Below are 26,908 nucleotides of genomic sequence, written 5' to 3' on the forward strand. Positions count from 1 at the left end.
CAGGCACAAGAGACAGGGACTTCAAAATAAGACGGGACATAACAAATCCAGATCCTGACACATACAAGCTGCCTTTGGATATCTGCAAAGATGCAACAACATTGGTATTCTTGTATCCGGGTAGTCCCTGTTTGGTCTCCACCAGCTACTGACGACAATATGTGGGTGCTCACCGGTTCATTTAGTTCTGGTCGAGTAGCGCAGAGTTGGTTTATCTGAGTGTTGTTTTTTTGTAGATTGGGGGTAGTGTGGTATCGGTGAACCCAAACAGCAACAAGCTAAAAGAGGGTAAAGTCTTCCAGGAGCTACGGTGAACGGTAGAGTTAGATGGTAATTCTCGTTGTCATCATCACTACAAGAGATGCATTGTTTGTCTACTGGTCCATGGTTTGTATGAAGATATTGATATTAAAGTGCAGCTGTATGGCAATGCGGAGGAGGTTCTGCTAGTAGTTTACACCACAGAAATGGAAAGTGGTGATACCAAGTGTTGCTGATATTAAAGAGGGACGTTTCAGGACATTTAAGAACAAGACTAGTATAAGGAAACAAAATAAAGTGCAAGCTAACTAACAGCATATTTTCCTTTGACTAACAGTATGACACATCTGCTAAATAAAGCATGTTGCTTTTAGCAGTATTAATGTGTTGATTGTGTTTTTTTGGTGATGCATCTTTATACTTTGTTATAACAACAATGTTCTGTGGCTGTCAAGAAACAACGCCTGTCTTCTAGACTGCCAGGCGCCCAGTAAAGTCAGTATATCTTTTTGTTCCTCATTCTTTCTGTTGTCTGTCGAAATATGCACAAAAACATATCAACACAATGCCCAAGTTGCTGGCAACATTCAAATGGATTAAAAGGTCATAGAACATGACCTGGTTTCCCTTTTAATCTGGCGCAGTATTTTTACAGATAGAAGGCGAGGAACACAATATTCTTATACATATATATTATATTATACTTAGTTGACACTTAAAAAGAATTAGAACAACAAATGGTTTCCAAGGATTACAAAATATAATGCCGTTTGTTTGACTTAACTCTGCAAGAATTCACAATTTCTGATTCTACATCTACTGTACTGTAAAGTACAGGCCAACGTTTTTCTAACGCATTACTTTTTCTCAACCATTTCCGCTTTTCCGTATATTAATGTACATTCGGGGCATTAAGGTGTTATCGTTATTCACTCAGCAAAGCGTTTGGGTTTTCTTTGCAAAACAAACACATAGCCTCAAATGGCATTAGTACATAATAAAGTAGGATACAGTGCTGCCACAAGGAACACTATTACATTTTGTATTGTAGGCCTACATGTTTACGCCATGAAGTTTTTCTACTTATAAAACTTAGCAGAAGCCTTAAGGAGGATTTCTAAGTGCACATTGCGATGCTAATTTAAAGTGGGCTAGCCCACGGAAATGAAAATGGAAGCTGGAAAATGAATGCTGCACAGTATTTAGGAAGCTGGTAGATTGTGAGTGGATTATCTGAAAGCAGCTCCGTGTTTTTAGGTCATCACTCCATCTAGTGGTCAACTGCAGAACTTCTGTGGCATACCAAAAAACTGAGGCAAGAAAAAAGCAAAATATCCACACATCGTATCACAAGCTCTGCCATTTTAATTGTGCACTTTTTTTAATCTATCAAGAGAACTTTGTCAGAAATTATTGAATCACCATCATGAAGCAGAGCGAGCAAAATACAAGACATTCATCAACTGAGGCGTTCAAGATCTGCACGACTGAGTGTCAATCCACCCTCAAACAGAGCCGAGCTGAATGACGCTGTCATCAATATTATCATCGGTATTAAACAAGCATAGTTATATGAAATATATATATTTAAAATATTTTCTTTGGGGGTAAAAGCAGATGAAGTTCAGCAAAATGCACTGTGTTTATTAATACCTACATATTAAATACCATACATAAAAGATTGAGTAAAACAATAAACATGAAGAACAACGACATCGAAAAATACAAAAAGTAATAACCACCCTTCCCATGTTCTTCTTTCTTGTGTTTTTGTTGTGTTTTGTAGACATCAATACGACTTCTGGCCCACTGCTGGGCTGAACCTCCCTGAATTACGAGTCATATATTAAATTGTTTTCTACTTTTCCATTTTAATTTCTACTTTTTGTATTTTTCTGTGTAGTTTGATGATCATTTTTTAAATGTTTTTTGTGATTTACAATATATATTAGACTCATCTTTTATATATCTTGAATATGTATTAATACGAATGTTGGCCTATTGCTGAACTGAACATGCCTGTATTCATAAATATGTATATTATATGCATATTACATAGTATTTTATGGTACTTTTTTTCCAGACATTAAATGTGATATATGCTATATATTTGAGTTTTTATGTTAAACATTTATTTTATATTGATCTTGATGCTTCTCTTTCCTGAATGATGATGATGACGACGATAATGATGATGATGCCTGACGAAGGCCTCGATTAGAGCTGATGTAACAGAGACATTCAAATGTGCCGGGAGAGTTACAACAGTGTGCAGCTGTTTTGTTTGACTCTTCCCTCGGTTTGATTTTTAGATATGCTTACACCACACACACACACCAACTGAGCCTCTTTATTTCACGGAACTTTATTTTCCTTTTCCCTTTTCTTCGACGGTAGCGTTGTCTTAAATAACCTTAACGTTTGTACAAATATAGCACATTGTTTTTCTCCTCCGAAATGCATTACTTGTATGTGTGACATCATGAATGTGCTCGGATGACTCTGAGGTGTGTGTGTGTGTGTGTGTGTGTGTCCATCAGGTTGAAATGAGGGTCAACATGATATGTCACTTGCATATTGATATCCACCCCTATAGACATTTCCACCTGAGAACAAATCACCGTTCACATTCTTAGATGAGTCGAAGCAAACATTTTACGGAGGAGAGAGCAGATATTGTTGTTGCATATACAAAGTGTGAGCCGGACGTGGAAACTTTAAATCGGTGGCTGATATTAACGACAGCATGAGCAGGAGGTGCTGCAGCACACAGGCAATAAACAGTGCCGCTTCAATTCACACACACAACGATCTTCAGGACTCCAAATCCCAGTGTTCCTACAAAATTGTGCTACAGGATCTCTCGGGTGTGTAAAGGGATGTTTGAATCAATGTCAATAAACTAAATTGAAAATACGTCTTTAGTCAATAGCATGCAGTTGCATTCACTGCCATACGGCGCAACAATCTGAACAACAATACAAACTGATACAACGAATACACACTGTGCTGTATGGGCAACGCTACAGGGAAAATGCACCCAAAATCTGAATTCACACGTGTTATGAGCGGACTTTTTTTTATAACATTAAGTAACAGGGTGAAGTCAATATTTACTTTTGCTTTCACATGGGACACGAACAACAGTCTGCTGGGTGAAAGTCCTGTATTAGTTATAAATACAATACCAATACCTTAACCTGGACTGCAATAGACTCATCCATCTTTCTTTGAGATATAACAGATGGGCAATAAAGAACAATTTGAGAAATTAATGCTGTAAGCTATAGCTTCACAGTCATTAAATCGCAACCCAACTGATAACATATTGGACATTTTTGAGCAATGTGTTAGATATTGCTCTCCTCTCAGAGCCGGATTAACCTACTAAAGGAGCCCAGGAGGAAATGAGCTGTATAGCATTAATGTATCACCCATCTGTGCATCCAAGGCAGAGCTTTCCAGTATGAATCTCATAACCTGTTCAACTATTCACTGTCTATATGTCTCAAGATGACATCATCAGCTCAAACTGCTGAGAAACCGGCTCAAGTCCACACTATAAACTGAGCTGCACAACGTTATAGAAATGGCATATGTCAATTCAGCATTTGCAATAGATTATCCCTTTTCAGACCAAACACAGCTTTTTGTCCACCTGATACATCAAAGCCACTACTAGTTCACAATATGATGGATCTGACATGCTGGTAAGATTCATGTTTTACATGAGAATCATCAGAAAGGCATATGGGTCTATCCGTACACCACTTACGCCATCTTGAGCATTTCCTCTTTTCGTGTGCTTTTCCTTGGACACCAAAGGCTACGTTTATACATCCAATCTGCTCTAGTGTTGCTACATCCTCTACGAACCGAACACACAAATACATATCTCAGTGATTGTCATCCTCATCCACGATGACCAGATCCAGAGCTTTCAGAGGACCAACAAATAATACATGTTTTTGAACTCATACCACTTGTATCTGTGTTACCGCATGCGAGCTTCAGACAATGTGTGTGCTTTTCGCTTGGCTCTCTTTTCAGTCAGTGCCAAGAGGCGAAGCGGGCACCTTTGTGGCCCCCGGCTTTGGATCTGGGGCCAGCGTCCGGAGAGGTAGGGGAAACGGGCCCGTCGAAGGAAAGGTTGTCAATATCCAACGGCGCTCGTTTGCTTTTCTTTGACCGCGTCTTGGTGCGACGTGGCGGAGAGGTATCTACGCCACGGGAGCCGGCAGCGGCAGCAGCGGCCTGGCGGACCCCGCAGCTCGCGGAGAGCTCCGGCGAAGGGTCAGAGTTCACCGTGGGGCCGGTGTGAGCCGAGTGAGGTTTCCCCTGAGGACACGAGGTGGACAAGAGCGGAGGGATCGCGGCCGACTCCAGCAGACCTTTCGTTCCCTGTGTGCACTGGAGAGGCACGAGAAAGAGGAAAGGAGGGGAAGAAAAGACCAGAACCGATGAGACAGTGACGTGATCAGGGGGAACAGCGGGCCGGCGAGGCGGCGACAGCTGCGAGAGACCAATCACAGGCAGGGCGGGCCTCCGGAGCTGGAGCTCGCAAACGTTTCATGCTAGAGATGTGGAGTCACATTGGACCTGGGGAATCATATTTGTTTTGTTAGTATTGCATTTTAAGTGTGTCGGTCTGATTTTAACGGCACTGTGTATGTTGTTCGAGCCGCCGAGTCGGCACCAGGTGTTTTTAACGAGAGCTTTCTGTTCACTCTGGAGCTGGATGTATTCCCGCCATGGGATGATGTCACTTTTGCGATGCTCGGCATACATAATGTGTCGTGAGTGTGGGATCAGGGTGCATCGCGCTTCACATTCCTCAGAGCAACTTTGTTTACATTCTTTCATTTACAGTGAGACGGAGCGACTGCGATCCTCACGCATGTCGAGGTCACTGCTGTGACGTGTGAGGCCAAACTCTTTGTATACATCCAAAGTGCTTTAAGACATTAAGACAAGAAATAGAAGAAACAATTTTAAACATGTAAAAAAAATCAAATATGAAATAATATAAAAAATAATAATAATAAATAGTATTAATTATGAATTAATGAAATAAAAGATAAACTAAAATGGAAAAAGAAAATGCAGCTACAGTGCAACATATTAATAAATAATCCAAAGTTTAAGTTAATAAAATACTGCAGCAATCTTAAACTCTAAATCAAATTGGTATTGTTTCTGGATGAAGTCCACTATTTGTTGTCCTTTTGACTTTGCAAACGCTCCCTCGCGTTCACTAGCTAGTCGCTTATTTGGCCTTGCCGCCGTTTGGTGCTGGCCGGATGGCGTGCGATGGATTTATCAGAGCGTTTTCACTATAAACATCTGCTTTCTGAGCTGATATACGAGCGGCGAATAGAGCAGTAAAGTCGTGGACCATAAAACCCAAACAGCGAGCCGAAGGAAGCTAAAGCGCGACGCTGCAGCGCGGGCGTCCTCTTTCCCGCCGCACGTGCAAATGTGTGAAGTCCACACACAAGTATTGAATGGTGCGGCTTTAAGCGTCTCTTTTGGCCTGATTTGAAGTCTTGAAGCTTTAATGCACTCAAAGTTTGAATAATGGATAACCTTCAAGAGCATAAAGCCTTCGGGGGTCATATTTTATTCAAAACTAATAACCTGCCAGGTATTCCTCGTATAAGACGCTCTGTGAGCTCAGTTTAAAAAGGGAAGGTAAATGTGCTTTAATTGCAGGTAAACATCCGTCTGTCAACATGTCCTCAAAGATGAGGACACATTTCAACAAGTCTCTCATTAGCGTCCCTCTGTGGAGCTCCTCGCCCTGAACTCCAAACAATAATGCATCTGGAGGAATTATTTTCTTCATATCTGTACATCTGTATATAGTGCGACTCGTGTTAAAAGCACTCCGAGACATATTCATCGTGGCAGGTTACGGATGGCGCCATGCAGGAGGACATGCAGACACAATAGGAGGACGGGGGAGGGGCTGCACTCTCTTTCCCATCCTCTTAACAGGCTTACCAAGCTCACGCATCACTTTTTCCTGCACTAACGGGCTAATCGGGCCGCGCAGAACACACCGCGAAAAGTCCAGACATTTCACCCGCTTGTGTTGGGGCCGGGACACAGGCAGAGAGACAGACCACAGCAGGATGAAACACACACAAACACACAGAGATGATGAAATGCATGGACAAAAATGCATGTTTTATTTTTCATTTCAGATACCGACAATATAGAACTATGTATAAAAAACAAGATGGACGAATCAAACACGTAGTAAAAGCATGAAGGGGAACAATGTCGATTGGCTTGATGCATCACAGATATGTTGGCACTTACAAATCGGAGAGACAGGAGAAAGTGAACCAACACACGATACAAACAACGAACGTTCTTCACAGCTTCAACTATTTTCACACTATTATTTACAATGAATTTCATAAATGAACTGTTTTTTTGCCGTAAAAAAAAGAAAGAAAGAAGAAGCCAAGCGGCAGCTGCTCTACCCGTTGATACGAGTGCTGTGGCTCAGACTGCGACTCTACCTGAACCACAGTCAACGTATTGTAAACAAAAGTGGCTGCACGACTCTCCAGGCATCATTTCAGATCCATTACTTTTCAGAGAGGGCAACAAGAGAAGAGGAGGACGAGCTGGAAACAGCATCTCTGGGTCTTCTTCCTGCTCTCCTCCTCCCTCATCAAATCACCTCGAGTCGACAAATACTGCACCTGACAAAACACTGAGGTGTAGCTTATGGTTTAGAGGAGGGGAAAAAAAGTAACAACAGTAGATGACAGAAAAAATATACATATCGTGAAAAGTATCCCCGTTGCTAATTGAAATAAGAAAAATCTCAACCTGATTTGTTCATTTCCACGAGGTGAACGAGACTGAGCCGTTCAGGAGCAGCTGTCCGAACTCGGACTAACAAGGCCAACAACCAACCGCGTTTTACAAAAGCACAACTTAAAAGAATAGCTCCATCTTTTTAGGAAACGGGCTTGCATCTGTGAGATGAAAGCGTCGACGCCGCTCTCACGTCCGTAAACTACGCATGAAGCTGCTGCCAGCAGCCGCTTAGCTTAGCTTAGCACAAAGGGCGGAAACAGGCTGTGACTAGTTAGTCTGTGTCTGCAAAAGAAGGACAACGCATGCCAACTTTTGAAGGAATAAATAACACAATCTTCCTCGGAAAAATACTAGTCGAAATCTGAGGCATTGTAACGCACGCCTGCTCAATTGAACACGCTGGAAAGCGTTACCTCATCTCGTGGCTAACGTTAGCTCGCCTGAAGGGATGTTGAAGCGTAAGCGACACATCGGAGTCAGTTTGACTCGTCTCTATTGATGTTCTGGCTAATTACCAGTTGCCCGATGGCCGCTGTTCAATCGGCGAGCTTCAACACAAGAGGTGGATATTAATCTCACAAGCTAAATATAAAGCTAATTTGCGAAACGTTTTTTCCCTTTAACCTGCTTTGCAATTTGATTCAAATCAATTTCAAATTGTGCAAGTTGACCTATTTAAAAAGGTCTTGTTTTCACTGAGAGAAGTCATGAATACCAACGCTCTGACTTTAGTGTAAATAGAGTAGAAGCGGGGGGTAACCCATACACAACAGGCAGCAGACAGATGCTGGGTTGGAGTTACGGGAGGCGACAAGGCTTCTGTCAGGCAGAGGAAGAGTTTCGGTGGGAGTGGGGGGGTGCAGGCACAGGAGAGGGGGATTCCTGCAAGCCAAAAGCCGGCTGGGAAGATCCTCCTACCACGTTTTTAGTGGCCGCAGTGGGCGGCTCGATGTCCACACCCGCCGACTGGACAGACTCCTCCGAGGGCAGGAAACCCCGTCTGTCGATTAAGCTGAAGAAGAAGAAGAAGAAAAAACAATGACGAGGAAGATCCAAGTCATATCTAACGTAACCTTGTTGATGGATGCTCACTGAACATCGTGCTAACAGACTGCATTGGTAAGAGAAACTTCAGAACTAGAAACGGCTGTATGCAATACGTATTATTCATTTCAGAAAATGTCATTTAAATAAATTAATTAAATTAAATTAATGAGAAATGTCGAACACTGCGTGGTGGATTAATCAAATGTGTTTCTGATTAAGAATCTGACTTTGGGTTCTTCCTTTTATTTTCAGATGCATTTAACTACGGTGCCGGTTTACATGAATATCCAATACATCATTATTTTTACAATATTTGTGCATGTTTGGCATACAAATGTAATACAAAAAAGAAAATGTCTCCACTGAAATCTACAAGCAGAAACAAGAAACAACCCATATTGGAAGTGAAATTATCGTAATATTCAAATTGTTTTATAAATATAATGTCTTAACCATTACAGAAAAGTATCTGTCATTTGAAATAATTATCTGTCATATGTTGGATGCTAAATATTCAAAACAAACTATCGTACTACTAAATAAAAAGTGAAAAGAAAAATAAATAATTGAAGAAGAAAAAAAGGAACACAGCCAAAAGTAGGACTGACCTGGGTGGCATGGGCCCACAGAGCACAGAACAACAGTTGATAAATATGTTTCTTTGACTGTATGGGTTGGAGACATCTTCTCCACTCTTCCCTGACCAGGAGCCTTTAATCTGCACCAATATATAAAACATATTCATGTTGGTAATTATCCATATGCACACTTTTAAATGTGCATTTCTCAAAATTCGATTCAAAATGTAATTTAGTCAATGAAATATTATTTTTAAATATTTAAACATGTTTTAATTCTGTACCACAAAACACCAAAGGTACTCGTCTGTAATCGCAGTGGAACAAATTCAACTCGAGGCTGAACTCACATCTTCATTAGTGGTCAGGTTGGAAGCAACCAGGTAGGTATGGAAGCCCGAGAGGCCCAAGATGGACCAGACTGAGAAGAAACATATCACCAGCTCCACCGCAGTGAAAGGTTGCGTCAAGGAGAGCATCAGTATTTTAAGGGAGGAATCAATAAAACTCAATGTCAGAAATCTTAAAACACATTTTTGATTAAAGGATATCTGCCCGGACTCTCCTGCAGAGCAAACACCAGGCCCCTTCCACCTTGAGCCACTGAAAGAGAGCAGAGAACAACACTGGCTCAAAGTGTGTTTCTCAGGCCATTCAGGTGGGAAATGTGTACATTTGCCAAAACCAACAGATGACAATAAATCCAAAAACCCAAAAAGCATTCTGTATATTTTCCTTATCAGGTACTTAACCTGCTCTGATAACCCCGCCTGTCTGGCAGTCCATGCGAGACAAAACAAACACTCAGTTACTGCCAGGTGCTGTTTGAGCCAGGTGCGTTGGCAGTTATCAGTGAGATCCGGACGATTTTTTAACAATAAAAAATAACCAGAGCAAAAACACATACTCAGTGCTAGATGTGTGGTCACACAGCCGAAGATGAATGCCGTCAGGAAGGAGAGCGACACGATGAAGGTGTAGAAGAAACGGTAGTTGCGTTTCCCCACACAGTTCCCCACCCAAGGGCAGTGATGGTCAAATCGCTCTGAAAGAGAAACGCACCAATGGAAGAATTCATCACCGGCTCGTATTCATACGCATGCAGTTGTGAGAAGTACACCGATATGTCAATCAAGTTAGTCAAGCCTAAACTATACATGATGTTCACTGTGACCTTATGAGACCCTATTGATTATTGATCATGTTAACTGTGACCCTATGATAGCCTATTCATTATTCATCATGTGTAAATGTCAGCGTGTTGGTGTGTCTGCGTGTTCATGTATTCCGGTGGGGAAGTTTAACTGAGTGCGCACAGACCCATGGGGACTCAGAGACGAGGTCCCCACCGGCACACAAAGCCCACAAGTGCATTTTTCAAAAGTGCATCTTTTAAAAGTGCATTTTTTTTAAGTGCATCTTTTAAAAGTGCTTTTTTCAAAAAGTGAATTCTTCAAAGTGCATTTTTCAAAAGTACATTTTTCAAAAAAGCATTTTTCAAAAGTGAAATTTTCAAAAAAACATTTTTTTAACGTTCATTTTATAAAAGTGCATCCTTCATTCAAAAGTGCATCTTTTGATAGCACCCTGCACCTTATACCCTCCACTACACGACTACAACTAACCAGGCACGTGCACAGATAGAGCCCTAGTGGTGCTCAAGCACCAGCCCTTTTGCCCTGGATGAGTAAAGTGCCCTTTTTGCTGGAGACCCTTTTTTTCATTAATCAGTATTTAAGAATAAAAATGACTCTGTCATCAAGTCCCCACAAATATGTTTTGATATCCGACGGGGCATTTATCTGAGTTCTTGTGAGAATTTCACCCCGACATGCTCCGCGGCGCTCACGAGCCCCCCCCCCCCCCTCCTCCTCCTCCTCCACTCAGTGCTCCTCGCGCCACGCTAAACGGGTGCACCTCCTTCTCCTCTGACCTGCAGCACCAGACACACAGGTCATGACGGTGTTTGTCCCCTGACGTTGTTTGGTGATTAATTAACCACGTCGACATTAGCGCTGCTAAAAACATGACGTCGCAACTGGTCCGAAGAAAATAAACGAAACTCACGAAATCCGTGGTTTCACAGCCTTGTCCAGCTGTCATGTGAACAGAGAGGGAGAGATATCCAGGCAGGCATCTTATTTGTGTTGTATAAATGCTATTGAGACTATTTCGAAAGTATGTTGAACTTATTAATTCATTTTATAAATGTTACAAGAATTCACAGCTAGAAAATTGCAGCTAAACTATGATTGCTATCCTTGTACCACATTGTTTTATGTTTCTCTTTGTTTTGTCTGTTGTAGTTTTACAAAGATCAATCTTGTATGAGCATTGCAGAGGGTGAAAACAGTAAACGCAAGAAAAACTAGAACGGGCACTCGGTAGAGCGCATACCTTCGCTGCAGCCACTTTTCTGGTACTTGGCATGAGAGTGTGGGGAGCTTGATGTCATGTGAACATTTTGGCATTAGTTGCATGCCAATTGGATAAAAATTGACCGCGCTATGGAAAAAAGAAGATGTTGACCTTTTCATGACTTTGACCCGATCGATCCCAAAATCTAATCAAATAGTCCCCGGATAATAACCAATCATCCCACCAAATTTCATGCGATTCGGTTTAATACTTTTGGAGTTATGCGAGTAACACACACACAGCGATCAAAACATAATCTTCCGCATTTTCAACGCGAAGGTAAACAACACTTGTAATAACTACTTCCTAACCTCGACCGCTCGGTCATGCCAGGAAATATCAGACTGAGGCTTTTTAACGCTTTTACAGAGGTTTGATATTTCCCGGCATGACCGAGCGGTCGAGGTTAGTAAGTTGTTTATTATATGGCATTTTTCGCTCCTATCATTTTGTAAATAAAAACTAAGTGTAATTGTTAATAGAAAACATTTCATTTTGTTTAGCTCTCATGTCTTCTCACGACACAATGTGTTTCAATTACTTGCTAACTTCTAGTTACAGCGATCAATATAAAAATCATTTTGCCGATGGGTGCCCTTTTTTTTGGTTTGAGCACCTGTGCACGTGCCTGCAACTAACTACCTACTTTTTGTGTTTTGATGCATTGGCCACATTATTTTGGGATACTTTAATGTCTCATTGAATCGAATGGATCGGATGGATTAATATCCTATTTCGAAATTCTTCAAATGCAGCATTTCAGCTGTGGTTGTCAATTTTCATACTAATTTTTATGTCTATTTTTGTCAACCAGATCATATCCCAAAACTGGTTAAATATGTTGTGGAGATCCACATGCTCACTGCATGTACGTCTGTGTGTGTGTGTGTGTGCGTGTGTCCACAGCTCACCCACACAGTTGTCACACAGGCTACAGTGGGAGGTGCGCGGAGGCCGGAACATCTTGCAGGTGAAGCAGTACTTGAGCTTCACCACCTGCTGGTTGATGAGGATTTCCTTGGTGCGTGGTGGAGGCCGATAGCTGGTGTTTCCAGTGTTGTCTGCAGAGGACATTACTTTTTTTAAATACATTCTTAAGAGGATAGGCAATTATATTCAACCCAAGACAGGACTCTGTCAAACAAAATGTCCAAAGCATTTCCTTAAATACAGGTAGATAAATATGCAATACTTATATTATAAATAAATAGCTGGAACAACAGTACAGCTTGCTAATATGATCATATATATACACACACATACACATACATATCATGTAAAAATAAAGATACTGTTGGCAAGACTCAAAACTGACTGAATATAACTGATGGATCACTTTTAACAGAACAGTGGCGAAGTATAAGGACAGATTGAGGGATGCCAAATATTCTGGTCCAAACTTTAGAGGTCCAAAAGGTCACTTTCATCTTCAAAACTTCTACTCAAGGACCATTAATGTGTCAAAGGATACTTCATTATAATATGTGACTGTTCATCCGAATTTGCCTTGGATAGTGAAATGGCCGATGCGTGCATAAAGTTTGGTACGATTGATAAAAGAAGGAAATAAATGAGCGGAGCTGAAGCAGTTTGAGTTGAGGGATCACATTTCCTTCAGGACCCGACACATGAAGAGTTCTAGCGCTAAAGGAACACCACTCTGAGCGATTGAGACAATCGTTGAGTGCTGAGCTGGTCCTTACCAATCTGTTTTTCAATGTCTGCAACCTCATCTGGAGTTGCTCTGGGCAGGATGCCAGGGTCTGTGAGGCTGGTCTGGAGCAAGGTGATGACCACAAACACAAAGAGGCCTCCTCCAATAACAGGTATGCAGCTGGTCAGGTGTTTGACCAGGAAGGGACAGCTGTGATATGGGGCAGAGACAGGTGGATAGACGATGAATTACACGTGGACCAAATCAAAGGCTGGAGACTGAACCCCGTCTAATAACATAGCCTACTTGTTTCACCCACCAGGGGATGTAGTTTTGATTAACAGCCAGTGTATTTAATTGCAATCTGAAATCCATGGAGACGGAACACACTTTTCACTACACTGTACTAGAAATAAGAAATCTTCACATTCAAGCACTATTCCCAATCATAGGACATGTTGGTCTTATTAACAGTTACACAGATTAAGTACAATATTTACGTTAAACCCAAACAGGGCACATCCACACATAGTAAACAGGAATGCAAAATCGTACCAGACTTCATAATGAAATCTGACCCTTTTTAAGTTGACTTGCCCATTAGTAAATGAATTGCTCTCATCAAACATGAATAAGGACATTTTATGAATCAGTCGAAGCTTCTCTACGGTTCGGCATACACACACACCAGACATGAACACTTGTTTTTGAGTTAAGTTCATTTAAATAGCTGGTTTCCCTCATACTGCTACAGTGGTGTGGAAGCTAGTATGCATTGGCGTCCTCATCCTTGAACGTGTGCTCTATTCGCCAGGACAGCGACTGAACTCACGGGTGAGACATAGAATAATGTGATATCAAAACTCGAACTCACTCAAATATGAAGAACAATCCACTTGTGATGAGGATGAGGCCCAGGGTGAGGGGCAGGACCCCACTCTGCCGGGCCACTATGATCCGTCCATCGCAGTAGAAGCGATTCTTTCCCGGGAAAACTTGCCACTTCCTCCTCCGTCCTTTGGGCTCCTCTCTCTCGGGTCCGAGGCGAGGCGGAGGGGTCGGCGTCGGCGTCTGGAGTGTCCGGGGGTCGATTTGTTGATACTCGCACTTCTTCATGGTTTCACAACGAAGTTTGGCTGCTCGGTCCCAATTCGGAGAACCGGGGCGTTTGGCCGACGGTCGCCAACATCACCGGCGGTGCAACCGTAGTCATTCGAGGGCGAAAACACAAAGCGTATCCGCTACGACGAGTATCTAGTTGTAAATAAACCCCAAAGAGCCCATGCTCCAAATCACACCCGCGGTAACATTACTTTCCTTATCACGCACTCCTCTTTAAGTCTGTCTCCGGAGAGTCTTCGCATACATTCAGGCACCGAGCCACTGGTCATCGTTCGCGTTCAGACAAATCCGCGGACTATTTAACATCAGCAAACCCAAAATCCAGTTATCATTGCTAGGGCGTTAGCTCGCGCGTCTTGCACATGATAGCAACCCCTTTTTGGTTTTCTCCACAAGTCTCGTGTGCATACATCAACAGTAGCACTAAACTATGTGTTTTAACTCATGTGAATCTCCTACAAAATAGTCCCGACGAATTTGTGGAAAGTATCGGTTTGGCTACGCTGTCAAAAAAAACAGTCGTTCGGTGTTACGGTTTATCTGGCGACTTTCAGCCAAATGCGTCCGTTGTTGTCGTAGTTACGGCAGCATTTGACAATAGGAAGATAACACGCAGCTGTCCTCGTGATTGCCGTATTGCTAAATTTGTATATAATATATACGATATATATCAGAGGGTTTGACACTGTATAAAAAAATTCAACAATATGGCCTTTACGAAAACAGCTACGTTTGTTCTTCCTATTTTCAACAGCTGTCGTAATTACGAAAACAACAGGCGCAGTCGGCTGAAAGTCTCCAGTTAACACGGTCACTTGTTAAATCATAACACCGGTCAAACCAGCTGTTGTTCAACTTTACACAAAGAAAAGGTTTTCATTTCCGGTTAGTGTTCTTTCAAAATAAATGTAATATTCATAAACGCATTACATTTTAGGGATAAGGATGATCATGCATAATTTGTAGAATTTGATAATTATGCAAATATGGTATACAGTTAAAATATCGACCTCCTCTGTCAATTAATTGCTACGTGACGCAAAATACACCATTGTAAAATTACAGGAGCAATTGTACTTTTATTTCCAAAGTCATAACCGGAAGTCCGACCTCCTGTTCCAGCTACCTGGTGCTTCTCCGCCACCTTGACGCTCAGGTACGGAGCAGGTAGACAACTCGACAGAAATGCACACTTTTAGTTCATTTGATACACGGGACGTTAAGAAAGTATTTAAACAGACATGTTTAATGCGAGGCGGCGAAGAAAGACGACAGTAGTTGGGATGTCAGTCGGTGGACGCAGCGTGTAAACTGAGAGGAGGCGAATGTTTAGTGAGTCACTAGTTAACTGTCCTCTAATGGAGGAAACGGTCGCCATGAAAAGTTAAAATAACTCTTATAATGTGACATGAAAAGGCGTGTGGCTAAGTGTGTGTCAAACGGTGAAGCAAATGGAAAATTAGTGAAGACTATTGTGTGAAGAAGAAATAACCGCAACATATTTTCATTTTAGTTGTCGGTTCATTAGCTGTGGGCTAATAATAACTCCATGGTATAGCTTCTGTACACAACCATGGCACGGAACGCCAACACTATTTGATGATATGATAAAGTAAAGCTCTTTATGTTGTTAATACATATGTATAAACGGTCAAACTTAAGCAAATGTAAATTCGGACTTAATGGGAGCTTTTCCTTGAATTCGGCATCCACAACGGATGCTTATTGCTTTAAAAAAATGTTTTAAAAAGGTTTAATATAAATCTGCTGCAATAGTGTCGGTCATCAAACAAACAAGGGTGGCATTAAAACATTTTAAATTTAACCTTGTGAAATTGAGTTTATTCAGGACAGTGTAAACACGGGATGTGGGTTTACACTAAGCACTTTGCTTGTGGGTATATGGAATTATGTTTAACCTTTTCACGTCATGTGTATAGCTTTTCTTCATTCAACAGTTGCAATTTAATAGATTAATTTATTTTTAGAAATCCCCGTGACATCATGCAGTGACTAGTGTGATTACTGTGCGCTCACACATCATCCAGGGAACCAGTTGGGTCACTTCACCTGCCACCTGGGGATCGTAGTTTCACATTTGTTTTGAAGAGAGATGCCCTCAGGCGGTCTCCAGTGATTTTAGTTTTCGCAAGCTTTGATAACTTGTTTCGTGATGCAATTTCCCACACTGTCTCACAGCGCGAAGTTACACCTCAAATGAACTCATTTTCTCTCGTGCTTGTACAGATTCTGGGGGCCAGTAAGTCATGTCAGCCGGCAGCGTTGGCAGTCTGAAGCACAGCCAAGGACCCGGCAGCTATAGGCATGGAACTAGCCGGAGCAGCAGCCAGAGGTCGTCCTACGAGGAGCGCTGTGTCGACCCGGTGGAGGACCGGCTCCCCACCCCAGAGCCAAAGTTAGTCCACAGAGCTCATCTGAAAGACGCCGATGAGAAGGAGTGTGAGTCCATTGGCTTCATTCCTGGCTCAGCCGACCCGTCCTCCGCGACACAAACCTGCAATCCCTGCTCTCCTCAAAGGGGCTGCAGGACCTTTGTGTGCAGCGTGCTCACCTGCGGCCTGTACCGGGTGTGCCAGCGGTCCATCCTCGCTCCGAGCCTGGCGCCGAACGAGAGCACCCTCGACGAACCAGAGAAGGTGAGCCTCCAGTCCGTGAACCCAGAAGGCGACAAAGAGGAAGACGGTACATACTGGCCAGGGGACGTCCGCATCGCCGGAGTCAAAGTTGACAGTCCGAGAGAGTACTTGGAAGTTGAAACTGAATCTCCGACATATGGGCCAACACAGCCCAGCCACCCGTCTTTGCACGAGTCCATGAGGTTCTATGACTGGGAAGATGGCGAGGAGGACGTGGACTCGCTGATTACGAAGAAGCTGCTGGAGCTCTACTCTGAGTATCAGATCGAAGAGTTGGCCAGGTGCACCACAGACTCTGTGTTCCTGAAGAAGAGCAAGGCCATCAACCAGCTCATCAACTCGCTGGCGGAGGAGCACAAAATGGGCGAGCAGGAGGCGGAGTGCCGGCTGGTGCGCGGCATCATCCGCATCAGCACTCGGAAGAGCACCAAGAGGAGGCCGCGCTCCTCCAGGAGGGAGAGGACGCTGTCGGACAGCGGGAATGAGACGATGAGGGAGGGCGATTCCTTTTCATTGAGCAACAACAGTGAGTGGTAGTTTTTCCTCTCGTCACAAGTCCCAAAAATATCAGCGTTGCCTTTGAAACGCCATTCATATGCTTTTCTTCCATCGAGTGACCATCACTCTCTTTTACTCTGTCTGCTAAAGATGATTACAAATCCAATCCAAACATCCAGATATCTGAACTGACCTCCTCGGACAAGTGTGCCAGAGATATGTGGAGGGCCAATGGAGGTAAGAAACCTGTCTTTATTATGTTATTACTCCTCTAGCATTTAATGAAAGTTGGATGTAACTTGAGTCGTGTGTCATTTACTTATTTGGTTTTACAGTAGTTTGATGAGTGGCTTTAAATAATTTCCATGTTTATTTTTCCATAACTCCGCTGCTGTAACAAGGGAGGTCCTTCATGCGTGAGAGCCAACAGTGTTTGCATGAGAAAAAGCACAACAGCCGTTTCACTTCCTGATCAATTCTGACTTTCAGCATCCGCTTTTATTTCAGATGAGACAACCGGTCAGAAATTGAAGGATATTAAGAATTTGGTTTTGGCAGATGTTGCTGTAAAATCAATTTATTTCATTATTTTAGTTCTTTACATTTGGTGATAGAATGTCGATACTCAGGTTCAGGGCTGTAGCCTCATCGTCAGCCAGATGCATCCTGAGCTCTAGTTTGGATTTAGATTCATCATATTTTTATCAATTTATTTCAGTTTCAGTAAACTTCACGACCCAAAATAAAGGGCTAAATAAGTTGTTCTCAAACATTTTTAGTCAACAAAAACAACTCCATGCATGAATACAAATACACTGCCCAAAGCTGTCAGGGGTTTTAGACACAAGAAACAAGTTTCCATTGAACCTGAGAGCAAGATCTTCTTTTTCATACTCTCATTTTTAAATACTGGACTCGTAACTTCTAGTTATTAAATAGTAAAATCTAAACTACCCACCCAGGTTGAAATGACCTCTGTGTCCTTCATGTGCAGGTTTTGGACTTCTGGTATTATTTTACAGTTTGCTTTTGTGTGATTACAACTAACTATTCAATGAAATTTCGTACTACACAACAAGTTTTAAAGCACCTTTTGTAGAAAATAGAAATATGGCCGATAAAAAAAACTGTGTGTGGTGCAGTTTCGCTGGAAAACAGTGAGTCGGCATTAATTACCTCTACCAAGGTGCCTGAAAAATGATCTTCTTCTATGGAGACCATTTTGTGATTTGTTAATCTTTACTGTGTCTGCCATATAACTATTCGTAGGCCGTCACCAATAGCAAACTGAAAACGTAAATCATTTTACTCTGGGAAGTGAGAAAGCCAAAAGATCTCGCGCTGCAGGGTGGACCTGAGACCGCACATCCCCAACATCCGTGTGTCCGATTTTTAGGTGGGAACACAGATGAAAAGATGAGAACATGGACCTCATGCAAGCACATTTATGTCGTTTCTACTACATCTCTTACATTTTGTGTCCAGCTCACTGGAGCAAATGTTCGTAATGAGATTCATTTAACGCTCTTAACTCCACCAGCTTGTTGCTGATCGCTTGTTTCAACTTGGTGAACGTGACCCGGTCGTCTGTTACTGCGACGTCTCGTCAGATTGCGATGTACTACGAGAATAAATAGGGGAATAGAAAGGTGTTTTTTGATGGGAGGGGCTTAAGAAATTGGAATATTATACGGTGACGCTCCACTGCTCTGTGCAATGCAGGACGTTTAACCATCCGTGTGCTTCCTCATGGGAACATCTGCAAACCCGTTTGTTTCTTTAAACATTTGCTGAATCCAGATGTGCACCGAATTAAGTGAGTTATGAGGAATTCAAGTGTTTCCATGGAGTTGATTGGACCCTGGAACTCATTTTAAAATATTCAAAGTCTCGGGTCTGCAGAGTAATAATAACAGGCATGGTTCGTTAAACATTCCACATATTATATTCACATTGAACCCTCAATGGACCAAGTCTTTGCGGATGACACAAAATAAATCCAAGTCATTATTAATATATTTTCCTGTTGTATCATCCTGCCTGCAGCTAGCTATGGTAACGGGTAATCTATCAAGTGTTGGTGATGTCTGCATCTGCATGAGCTCCTGGAAGTCCACAAGTTCTCCGCTCGTGTTATGTGCTAGTTACCAAAAAGCACGACTCAGACACAGACAAGACAGATGTGATGTTTTAGTTAGTTTTAAAGGTCAAACGAAGATCAGTCAAGAGCAAGAGAGAAGCAAGGAGCAGAAGGAGGGAGAGAGAGAATCAGAAGCAGGGGGGCAGGGCAGGGGGCAGAACAGGTCAGTATACTAATAATATAAGCTAATAAAAGAACTTGCACAACACACAATCACAACAAGGACAAGGGGAGGAGTGGTAAGAGGAGAGAGAGGGGGAGGGAGGGAATGGGAGAAGGGGCAGAGGGTAAGGAAGGAAGGGTGAAGGGACTAAGGGACTAGGTGGGAGGGAGGGGGGAGGTGAGGGGTGGTGGAAGAGGTGGACTGACGAGATGGAAGCAGGATCTGATGATGATATATCCTTCCTCCTGGGCGCGCCGCCTGTGTTGGTGCCTGTATGTTTTTTTGTTGTTTTGTTTTTTTTGTGTTTTTTTTTGTTTCTTTCTTTCGAGAAGAGCTCAGAGAGCTCAGGGAACATCAGGAGCGGTACCAGCGAACGTTTACACTTCTTATTTTAACTGGACATTTTTTAAGAATGGTGGAGGTACTGATATTTTTTGCTGCGTGAGACCGGGCGGAGAGCGGGACGCCGGGGCTTGCGGGAGGGGCGGGAAAAAGGATCGCAGGCGGGCCACGCCGGGCATATTTCTCTCCAACTCTCAACTCTTTCAAACGTCAGCACTCTGGCTGCAACTGACTGAACTCCAGCTGGTCTCCTCATGAGACTCCATCCTCCTCTTCTATCCATCCCAGATGGGAAACAGGCTCATCGCTATCCCAGCTGCTGGCTTCCAGCTGACTGGCTGCTCTCCCCGGAAAAGCCGGGGCTCTCGGGAGGGAGAACCTTGGAAGCAAAGGCAACGGCGTGTACGCAATTAGCAACGTGAACCGGAGCTGTAACGCGCCGGACCTACTGCACAGCACTCTGCCTGTTCACCGGATCTCCCCCACGTGAGTCCCTTCCGCTAGTTCCTCCCCAAGTTTACATGTTTCATTCATCTGGCCACGCCGCACAGGCAGCCGAGGGGAGCTCGCCGGGCCGGACTTTACCTTGCGGTTAGGGATTGTACTGTTCTTTGACCTCCTTAAAATAAAATTTTAACTCCTAATATAGAGAACAATCCTACTAGAGACTACTAAATTCTGGACCACTGAGACACCAACCATTCTGGACCACAACAATCCAGCGGGCTTATCACGCCCCGAGCTGCACTGGGAAACGTGAAACTCACCATCATCATGGTTCATCTTCATCCAGGCAGAGAGCGAGACTAAAGCTGAGTCAACCTGTGGTGAAGTGAGGTGTGAAGTGAAGTGCTTGCTGGAGGGGATCTGGGACTTGGAGACTGCTGGAGACTGCTGTCTTCAGGACTGCAGGACTGTACTCCAGCTGTAAGGCTGTAACTCACACTTCTGTATCGAGGACAGCTGCTCAGCTGTAACGTCCAGGGTGAGTTATAACGAGCCAGTTGGTTGTTACACAGAGAAAGGAAGCCAAGAAGGACAGAAGGACCAGGGTGGGGACTGTGACAGAGACCTGTACACCTGTACAGAGTCCAAAATTAGGTGAGAGAGCGGAGAGATGTACCTGCAGCTGCAACACAGCTCTGAGCAAAGCGACTCTGCTTCTGTCTGGAGGGGCCTGGCTGGATCCTGTCAGGCCAGCCCACAGATACAACTCATCACCACAAGCCTCCATGAACAGACCATGAACAATGAGTTCTACAGCAGGTTTGACTAAATTGGTTCTGATCCCATCCAGAAGACCCAGCAAGCACATACAGCCCATCCCCATCAGCCCAAGCCCATCAGGGACCCATCCCCAGCCCCCCCCCAGCATCAGGCAGACACCCCTCTTCAATCTCCTCCATCACGAGAGGGGCTCCTGGAGAGAGAGAGCAGAAGCTCAACCCCAGAGCCTCTCGGCCCCCCTCCAAGCCCGACGACTGTCTCCCTCAGCCCCTCACACTGTGACCAGCTGTCCCTCCCCTGTCTCAAGACATCCTCCCAGCCTCCTCCACGGCCCAGCCCATCGCCCTCCAGCCTGCCCCCAACCTCACCCAAATCCCAAGATCACAGACCCAATGACTACAGGGTCATCGCCCTGACCTCTGGCCTCATGAAGTCCTTTGTCCGCTTGGTCCTCACACACCTCAAGACCATCACCCCTCACTCCAGTCCACTGCAGTTCGCCCCCTCACAGACGCAGGAGCCAGTCAACACAAGTCTGCACTCCATGCAGTCAACATACATCTCCACACGCCAGGCACGCCAACGACTCCCCAGTGGATCTTTGCTCTCATCCATCCGCTTTCTGCTGCAGCATGTACTTTTCCAGCTGCATGTGCCCGACTCCACCTGCAGGTGGATCACAGACTTCCTGACCGACAGGAAGCAGCACGTGAGGCTGGGAAACACGTCTCAGGCTCCCGGACCACCAGCACGGGTTCCCCAAGGCTGTGTTCTCTCCTCTGCTGTTCTCTGTACACCAACAGCTGCACCTCCAGTCACCAGTCCGTCAAGCTCCTAAAGTTCGCGGATGACACCACCCTCATTGGACTCATCTCTGGTGGGACGAGACCGCCACAGGTGGGAGACTGACCACCTGGTGACCTGGTGCAGCCAGAACAACCTGGAGCTCAACGCCTAAAGACAGTGGAGATGGTTGTGGATTTCAGGAGGAATGCAGCCCCACCCGCCCTCATCCTGTGTGACTCCTGTGGAGTCCTACCGCCCTGGGCTCCATCATCTCCCAGGACCTCAAGTGGGAGCTGAACATCCGCTCCATCACCAAGAAGGCCCAGCAGAGGATGTTCTTCCTGAGGCAGCTGAGGAAATTCAACCTGCCAGGAGAATGATGGTACAATTCACAGGCCATCGTTGAGTCCATCATCTGCTCCTCCATCACCGCCTGGCACCCTGCAGCCACAGCCAAAGACAAGCGCAGGCTGCAGAGCATCATCCGCTCGGCCGAGAGGGTTATCGGTTGCAATCTGCCTTCCTCCAGGTCCTGTTCACTTCCAGGTCACTGAAGCGGGCCGGAAAGATTGGGGAGGAGGCTGCGTCCATCATGACCAAGACCACCCGCCACACCAATAGGTTTTCCGAGGCGGTCGGGCTCATCAATGGACCCGGACTGACTGACTGTCACCCCAGGACTCCACACACGCCACTTTAACATGCACTTTAACTAAAACACACACCACTTGACACCCAAACAAACTGTTTCTGATTCTGATTCTGATAGTTAGACAGGATGAAAACAACTAATAACTAGAATGGGCACTCGGTAGAGCGCATACCTTCGCATATCACAAGATTGGGCATTGAATTATGAAAATGTTGGCATTAGTTGCATGTCAATTGGATAGAAATTGACCGTGCTATGGTAAAAAGAAGATTTTGACCTTTTTCATGACCTTGACCTTTGACCCGATTGATCCCAAAATCTAATCAAATGGTCCCCGGATAATAACCAATCATCCCACCAAATTTCATGCGAGTCGCTTTAATACTTTTTGTGTTATGCGAATAACACGCATACAAATAAATATATAAATACACGGCGATCAAATCATTACCTTTCGCATTTTCAATGCGATGGTAATAATCCTTCACACGGTATCTTTTAAGTGTGTTTCCCTTTTTATGGAGAAAGGCAGATTAGCTGCACGCAGGGTCCAAAAGGGTGGAAGAGGATCCTATTTTGTTCATCAACTTTCCAACATACATTACCTTTTTTTTTAATATCCCAAAATATGAACATGGAACGGCTTCGAGTTGCAGTGCACGGTGAAAGGAAAGGCAGTTAGCGGGATTGAAGCTGAACTATGTGGTTTTTGTTTTCTAGGTCATACTTCCGGTTGTCCAACAGCCTACTCGCCTTCTTCTCCCACTGAGGCTAATTCTTCAGGTGTTCCACTCAATCTCACCTCCGTGAGAACATGATTCCTGCTCAACAATGGCCACACACACTTGAATCATTTGTCCTGCTGTGTCCACAAGGTCACTTGTGGGCGGCTGAAAGGCGACACTACTTGCACAGGAGCCTGTGGCTGAGCCGAGCTCTTTGTCGAGACCGCGGCTCCACGGCTGTGCGAAAAGAAAATGTGAATATTCATATTGTCTGAAGGATTTCAGTGAACTCAGGGCCCTGTGTGTCGATATTTATGTTTAATGAATATGATGTGTGTGTCTGAAGGATTGCTTGATTGAGAGCTCGTCCTGCAGATCTTTATGGCTCTTATTGTATCTCGTTTAACCGTCCGACTCGTCCTTGAAGAAGAGTTGTGTTCATGAAAGATGACTCATTTTGGACGGTCATATTATATATATATATATATATATATATATTCTTGTTGCACAGGGTTCATATTTCTTTATTTTTATATATATTTATATATATATATATATATATAAAGAACCTTGTGCTTAAATTATATATATATATATATGTGTATATATATAATATATATATTCTTGTTGCACATTTTTTATCATCTTGTAATTATATTAGATTTTAATTTGAAGTAATATATGTGAAGTAATCAGTGATTCCAGATGATTGATCATAAATTATATTCTGGGAGTTTTTCATAATTTGCCATATTTCATATTGATGTAAGACGCATAGTGTGGAAACCATGTGAAGAATATTTTGTCATCTTTGGATTGAGCCTGGCTGTTTCCCACAGTTTCAGTCTGAATGCTAAACCAACAGATATTAAAGTTGTATTCTTCTCCTTAATCCTACTTGTTAGTTTTCCCCTGGAGAAAGACAAGTACTTTTTATTTTTATGCGAGGTTTATGACGTTCATATTGTGTGAAGCATGTTTTTATTTCTTCAAGTTCCTTATTAGTGTAATAACATGACGCTCGTAAAGCAAATGGCTCTCTATGAGCGTCCTGTCTGTATTCAAGTGTCACACTGTACGACCTTATGAAAGCCGGTTCGAGCTGCAGCTGGTCTGATATCATGGATTACGACTATAATGAGATTATTCTGCCTGGAGCAGTGAATGTCAGCCTTCCTACCACAGCTGTGCTTGCTGTGTTTGCTCCAGGGTTCTTATGGGAATTTGTCCAGCTGAATGTATTCAGCTCTGTGTGCTTCTTATCAGCGTGAGCTCATGGACCCTATTGTGATACCTTCAGTTCACACACACGGGCCACTAATCCACATGTTTTTAAAATGTCTGGTTTATCTATCCTCTTGTGCCCAATTTTCAAGTGTAAGTAAGTATGCTTTTTTTTCTTTTTAATTAATGATTTGCAAAAGAGATAATTTAAGGAACGTGACATCACAGTGTGTTTTTTTATTGTGTCAGGACATTTTTTGCAGCATCAGGGTGGTTATAAACAATGGTGGGAAAACTGGTTGCACAGGTTTCCACCAAGAAGCAGAACATGACACTATATTGACGATGTGACTAATGAGTGTCTGTCATACATTCTGTATCATCCTAACGCACTTCTCATTTCACCAAACTGGCTGACTTGTCTGCTAAAGCATGTCGTCTTCATTCGCACATTACATTTTCTCAGAAGGTTTTCCTGGATTTCCAAATTGTAACGCTGGAGCCTCTCACCAGGTGTTGCATTTCGTATTTTCGTCAAATGATGCGTTGACGGGTTCTTATATTGACACTAAATCATCTTTTAACTGATTTCTTGTTGTAAAAAAAACAATAAAGTGAATGAAGTGAAACAAAAATAACGTGTTTGCTGGTCATTTGCTGCATGTGACCACATGAGGGAGTCAAAGTACTCTACTTTTTTTTAAGGTCAGGCCATGCTGCTTATACATTCCCCCTTCCACCAGGACACTTATAGGATAATTTATTCTTAAAGATAGATGTATATGCTTTCACAAAAGTCATAAACTTTATAAAAATCAACAGAGTATTTCAATGTTTATTGAATGATGTTTTCAACCAAGGTTCACGATAAAATGTGGTACAACAACACTTAACTCCCAGATCTCACTGCACAGACAACATCTCTATTAATAAATGGGACATGTTTGTGTTGCCGATGACGGGCTTGAAGAAGAGCTCTGTGACCAGGCCGTGGCTGACAGTCTGAATGGCGGAGGCTGCGTGAAGGACGTGAGTGAAGCGAGCGCCGTCCCCTGGGTGCAGGCGGTGGACGACTTCTTGAAGAGCTCTAACACCTTTCCGTTGGAGGCCTTCAATGAACAACAAGGCGCTCAATCCCTGAACAGCTGTAGCCAAAGAGGATCATTTTCAGTTTAACCACTTATCACATCCAAATAAATAATTAATTGGCTTGGAAAAAAAACTGATTTTGTTTTACCTGGGTTAAACAGCAAAGCCCCTTTTAGGTACGCATACTCCACTGGACTGAGATCCAGATTCCAAAGCTTGTGCAAGCAATCTCTCAAGTTGTGAACTTCAGCCCGAGTTGGTAGGTCAGCTTCGTTTCCGCTGAATCCTGGTCCGAGCAGAATCTTTCTAAGGATACTTGTGTTCGTCACCTCAAAGACTATCTTTCTTTGGGCGAGCCCCAGAACAAATAGAGAAACCCAGCAGTGTCTTAACAAAGATGACTGATCTACGAATGGAAGCTGGCTGAAGGACGGTAAAGCTCTCACGAAGCAGACCGTGTTGACCAGCACGCCGGAGGCCGCTTGGCAGGTGGCCTTCGGGTCCTTCAGGCAAACCGTCCGCCTCTGCTCACAGTGGCAGTTGTGTGCCGCGGCGTTGCGGTTCAGCTTGTCATTGAGGTAGCGGCTCTCGCTCCCGCTCAAGATGCTGTAAAGGATAGTGTGAGCAGGACAATCCCGGTAGCCAGAGCAAGAGTGGTGTGTAATCTCTTTCAGAGGAAACATTGTGCCAAGGGAAAAGTATCCGCGGGATGACTCCAGTAAACTCCACGAGCTCAGGCCCAAATGTATTTATCTAGGATGTGGCATACTCAGCTGTTACACCTCCTTTTTAATACCCTGCATTTGCAGGGGGGGGGGGGGGGAAGTGACCCTGAACTTTCCATGCAGACGTATCTGAGTTGTCCCCACGTGGAGGCTATAGTTAAACTGGGTGGCGGGAAATGGAAGGGAAATACTGACTGGTGGGGTGAATGACATTTCTCATGTTTACTTGCGGGCATTAACTCAGCCTCTACTAATCTGTCAAGGACTGACGGGGTCAACGCACACGATGCCACCTGACCCGCATCCCAGTTAAACCCTGGAACCGCATGAGAGGCCTCAACGTTTGTTTGTTTGTTTTACGAGGTTTTGAGGACGCGCTGACATTTTTTGAAATGGGTTGATTTGTGGCCAATTTAAATCACTGGTAGAAATTCAAGCAAAAGCAAAGGCTACAGGTGTCACGATCATTGTCCTGGTATGGCATGATAAACTGTCTGTTGTCAAAAGTTGAAAAAATAAATGAATCAAACAAAAGCATATTGTAAGGCATGCATTGTAATGAAATACAAATAAAAACTTCAGGAGTCATTTCAGAATTATATTCTACTAATCAAGCCACCTAATCGTTCAAATAGATATTCTGACATGAAGGCAAACAGAATCTTATTTTCATTTTAAGTTGTTAGTTAGTTGTTCAAAAAAGGTGTATCTCTGTTTTTCTGCTAATGTAATACTAAGTTCCACGAGGGCAAAGAGTATATCA

General features: G+C 43.6%; 3 protein-coding genes across 6 annotated transcripts; 1 reads left to right on the forward strand and 2 right to left on the reverse strand.

Moving 5' to 3' along the window:
• Window positions 1-1,608: 1,608 nt before the first annotated feature.
• Window positions 1,609-14,456, reverse strand: zdhhc18b (zinc finger DHHC-type palmitoyltransferase 18b). Its single transcript, XM_056418848.1, has 9 exons — window positions 13,670-14,456; window positions 12,845-13,005; window positions 12,053-12,202; window positions 9,631-9,768; window positions 9,275-9,326; window positions 9,074-9,176; window positions 8,754-8,863; window positions 8,017-8,110; window positions 1,609-4,671 (listed from the first exon to the last, which is right to left on the reverse strand). The coding sequence occupies exons 1-9, from the start codon at window positions 13,909-13,911 to the stop codon at window positions 4,312-4,314; spliced, it is 1,410 nt and encodes a 469-aa protein (XP_056274823.1). The 5' UTR covers window positions 13,912-14,456; the 3' UTR covers window positions 1,609-4,311.
• Window positions 14,457-15,047: 591 nt separating this feature from the next.
• kdf1b (keratinocyte differentiation factor 1b) lies at window positions 15,048-24,969 on the forward strand. 3 transcript variants are annotated; one of them, XM_056419948.1, is made up of 4 exons: window positions 15,048-15,073; window positions 16,165-17,100; window positions 17,223-17,309; window positions 23,103-24,969. In XM_056419948.1, exons 2-4 carry the CDS (start codon window positions 16,185-16,187, stop codon window positions 23,198-23,200), a joined length of 1,101 nt encoding a protein of 366 aa, XP_056275923.1. In that variant the 5' UTR covers window positions 15,048-15,073; window positions 16,165-16,184; the 3' UTR covers window positions 23,201-24,969. The 3 variants fall into 3 exon arrangements, with proteins under 3 accessions (XP_056275923.1, XP_056275914.1, XP_056275904.1); XM_056419939.1 differs by having other exon boundaries at window positions 15,059-15,084; XM_056419929.1 differs by lacking the exon at window positions 15,048-15,073 and adding an exon at window positions 15,104-15,249.
• A 184-nt stretch (window positions 24,970-25,153) lies between these two features.
• Window positions 25,154-26,178, reverse strand: LOC130197328 (nuclear receptor subfamily 0 group B member 2-like). 2 transcript variants are annotated; one of them, XM_056419968.1, is made up of 2 exons: window positions 25,569-26,178; window positions 25,154-25,440 (listed from the first exon to the last, which is right to left on the reverse strand). In XM_056419968.1, the coding sequence occupies exons 1-2, from the start codon at window positions 26,101-26,103 to the stop codon at window positions 25,235-25,237; spliced, it is 741 nt and encodes a 246-aa protein (XP_056275943.1). In that variant the 5' UTR covers window positions 26,104-26,178; the 3' UTR covers window positions 25,154-25,234. The 2 variants fall into 2 exon arrangements, with proteins under 2 accessions (XP_056275943.1, XP_056275934.1); XM_056419959.1 differs by having other exon boundaries at window positions 25,154-25,476; window positions 25,569-26,175.
• Between the last annotated feature and the right edge of the window lie 730 nt (window positions 26,179-26,908).

This window comes from Pseudoliparis swirei, chromosome 1, assembly GCF_029220125.1.
Source record: "Pseudoliparis swirei isolate HS2019 ecotype Mariana Trench chromosome 1, NWPU_hadal_v1, whole genome shotgun sequence".
In the NCBI taxonomy this organism is placed as follows: Eukaryota; Metazoa; Chordata; class Actinopteri; order Perciformes; family Liparidae; genus Pseudoliparis; species Pseudoliparis swirei.

What these genes read in the sequence shown, in the direction of transcription:
- kdf1b (XM_056419948.1), top strand. Translation starts at nt 16,185, where the DNA reads ATGTCAGCCGGCAGCGTTGGCAGTCTGAAGCACAGCCAAGGACCCGGC. An exon ending in CTTTTCATTGAGCAACAACA is followed by an intron (nt 17,101 to 17,222) that starts GTGAGTGGTAGT and finishes TGTCTGCTAAAG; the next exon opens with ATGATTACAAATCCAATCCA. An exon ending in TATGTGGAGGGCCAATGGAG is followed by an intron (nt 17,310 to 23,102) that starts GTAAGAAACCTG and finishes TTTGTTTTCTAG; the next exon opens with GTCATACTTCCGGTTGTCCA.
- LOC130197328 (XM_056419959.1), bottom strand. Translation starts at nt 26,103, where the DNA reads ATGTTTCCTCTGAAAGAGATTACACACCACTCTTGCTCTGGCTACCGG. An exon ending in GGCTTTGCTGTTTAACCCAG is followed by an intron (nt 25,477 to 25,568) that starts GTAAAACAAAAT and finishes CTTTGGCTACAG; the next exon opens with CTGTTCAGGGATTGAGCGCC.
- zdhhc18b (XM_056418848.1), bottom strand. Translation starts at nt 13,911, where the DNA reads ATGAAGAAGTGCGAGTATCAACAAATCGACCCCCGGACACTCCAGACG. An exon ending in AGACATTGAAAAACAGATTG is followed by an intron (nt 12,203 to 12,844) that starts GTAAGGACCAGC and finishes TGTCCTCTGCAG; the next exon opens with ACAACACTGGAAACACCAGC. An exon ending in CCTGTGTGACAACTGTGTGG is followed by an intron (nt 9,769 to 12,052) that starts GTGAGCTGTGGA and finishes TTTCTCTTTCAG; the next exon opens with AGCGATTTGACCATCACTGC.